The sequence below is a fragment of the Pyricularia grisea genome, assembly GCF_004355905.1.
Source record: "Pyricularia grisea strain NI907 chromosome Unknown Pyricularia_grisea_NI907_Scaffold_7, whole genome shotgun sequence".
Taxonomy (NCBI): Eukaryota; Fungi; Ascomycota; class Sordariomycetes; order Magnaporthales; family Pyriculariaceae; genus Pyricularia; species Pyricularia grisea.
This window is the reverse complement of record NW_022156720.1, coordinates 246,504-248,457: the sequence shown is the minus strand read 5'-3', so window position 1 is coordinate 248,457 and position 1,954 is coordinate 246,504. Positions and strand designations below refer to the sequence as shown.

Here is a 1,954-nt window from a genome sequence, read left to right as displayed (position 1 = left end):
GTCTCAGTTCATACGGGCACTTTCGGGTTTGTGGTTTATCGTTTTATATTCCTAATTATGTACACTGTAAAAATACATACTCGATAACGATTTATTTATTCAATTTGTTGTAGTGAAATATCCACACCCAGAATGAAGCATCCATATCCCCAGGAAGGGAATCGAGTCGGCGCGCCAAGTCCTCAACTGTTTCTTCTTTGCAGAGAGCTTTGTTGACAGCGTTAACAGTAAGACGTACCCAAAGAAAAACGCCGTCGGCCTTTTCTAGGAGTGATATTACAAGCCAGGCATGAAGATCTTCTCGAGATGGTGGGTTACTTTTGGTGAAATAATGGCCGGGACAGTGGCCCTGATACCTGGGTAACTCGAAACCTTTTGGCATTACCATCTTGTAATGGGGCGGAATTGTAATGTTGTCTTCGCAATAACGCTGAAGATCTGACTTGTTGAGGTTTTCAAGCCGAAATTGTGGAACACTGCTAAGCTCTCTGACGAAGATAGGTTCTGGACGTGAGCCAAGGCACATTTTGTGGTCACCGATATTGCTTAGCCGGTTAATAACCTCTAGTAGTCGTAAAGCGCCGTCGTCGGGTAGCACCTCGTCGAGGCCGTCTAGGAAAAAGACGACTGGGCGCGAATAGCAGCTCATGATATTACCGAGGCAAATTGCTAGCTCGTTTTCTGACCAGTCAGTTTCCGTCTCTTTGTTGAGCATCCGAAATTCGTCCATTTTGATGATTTGGTTCACAGCTGCCTTGTCTTTACTCGCGAGCTGGTGAAGCAGTGAGAGCAAAAGTCCTTTAATGCTGTGTTGCATTACGGGACCAGGCCTCCAAAAGAAGTGTGAGACGACGACAGGATCAGTCTTCCATAGTTCGAGGTTTTTGCGTGTTTGCAGCTCGTTAAGAAGGTGTTTTATAAGCGTCGATTTGCCTGAACCGGGCTTGCCATTGATCCAATAAACCTTCTCTGTTGATCTTAGCCAGTCGCAAAACCTGTCCCAGGACTGAGTGTCGTTTCCATCTGAGCCACCGTCAGATCTTTGACCCCGCTGATCGTCAGTCCCATCACTTCCGTCGCTCAGCACCCATTGAAAAGTCTTAGGGTGTGCTTCTCTGATTTGATTCCTTCGCTCGTTCATTCGGCCATACTCGAGACTCTGGAGAAGACCCGCCCTCTGGGCATCTTGCCTAGCATCTTCGTGCCGCCGTGTCTCATCTTTTCTGGCCTGTCTGATATGATGGTTGATAGAGTCGTCGTCTGTAGTGGGTGTATGTGGGACATGAGCCTTGGTGTCCTGCATGCTGTTTGGAATTTCGCCAGTGATATGCTTCTTGACAAGACCTTCCAATTGGGCGTTCCTTTGGCAGTACTCGATGATAAATGATTGCAGATCCGCACGTAGAGAAAGCAGGGCCCCGTTTGTCTTTTTGCATCTCTCACTGAAATATTATTAGCAGTCTGACCAACACAGGAAGTGTGGGGCAATGTGGCAGACTTACTAGATTGTAGTAAGCAAACCTGCCTGCAGAAGTCCCTCTGCCTCTCTCAACTCTTGGTCAAGCCTTTCCAGCCTCGACCTTCTCCACATCTTTTTGAACGCGTTTGTGATCATGGCCGCGGATCTCGCCTTGTTTTGTGATCCGCTGAGAAAATCGACCTCCTCGCCAAGGTCCCGTACTGCGACTTGACACCTTTCAGCCAGCTGAAAAAGCTGTTTGTCTTGTCTTGTCGGGTAGTTGAATGCCGAGGAGGAGATCACCACCGGCGTCGTCAGTGTCATAATCTCTCGCGACAGACTCTCAAGCACGGCGGCGTTCTCGGTCAGCGTGTGGTCAATTTTCCCATCGTGGTAGACTTGGAGCGCGCCCCGTACTGTTTCACGCCCGATGCATACAACCTGCAGGATGTTGCAGGTGAGGCTGAAGGCCGCTACCGGCTCGATTCCGGACAT

At 48.9% G+C, this 1,954-nt stretch overlaps 1 protein-coding gene across 1 annotated transcript; it reads right to left on the bottom strand.

Moving 5' to 3' along the window:
- Window positions 1-91: 91 nt before the first annotated feature.
- PgNI_09115 (uncharacterized protein) lies at window positions 92-1,954 on the bottom strand (the record flags this gene model as incomplete). The annotated part of the gene is made up of 2 exons (XM_031129104.1): window positions 92-1,442; window positions 1,503-1,954. The coding sequence occupies 2 exons, from the start codon at window positions 1,952-1,954 to the stop codon at window positions 92-94; spliced, it is 1,803 nt and encodes a 600-aa protein (XP_030977787.1).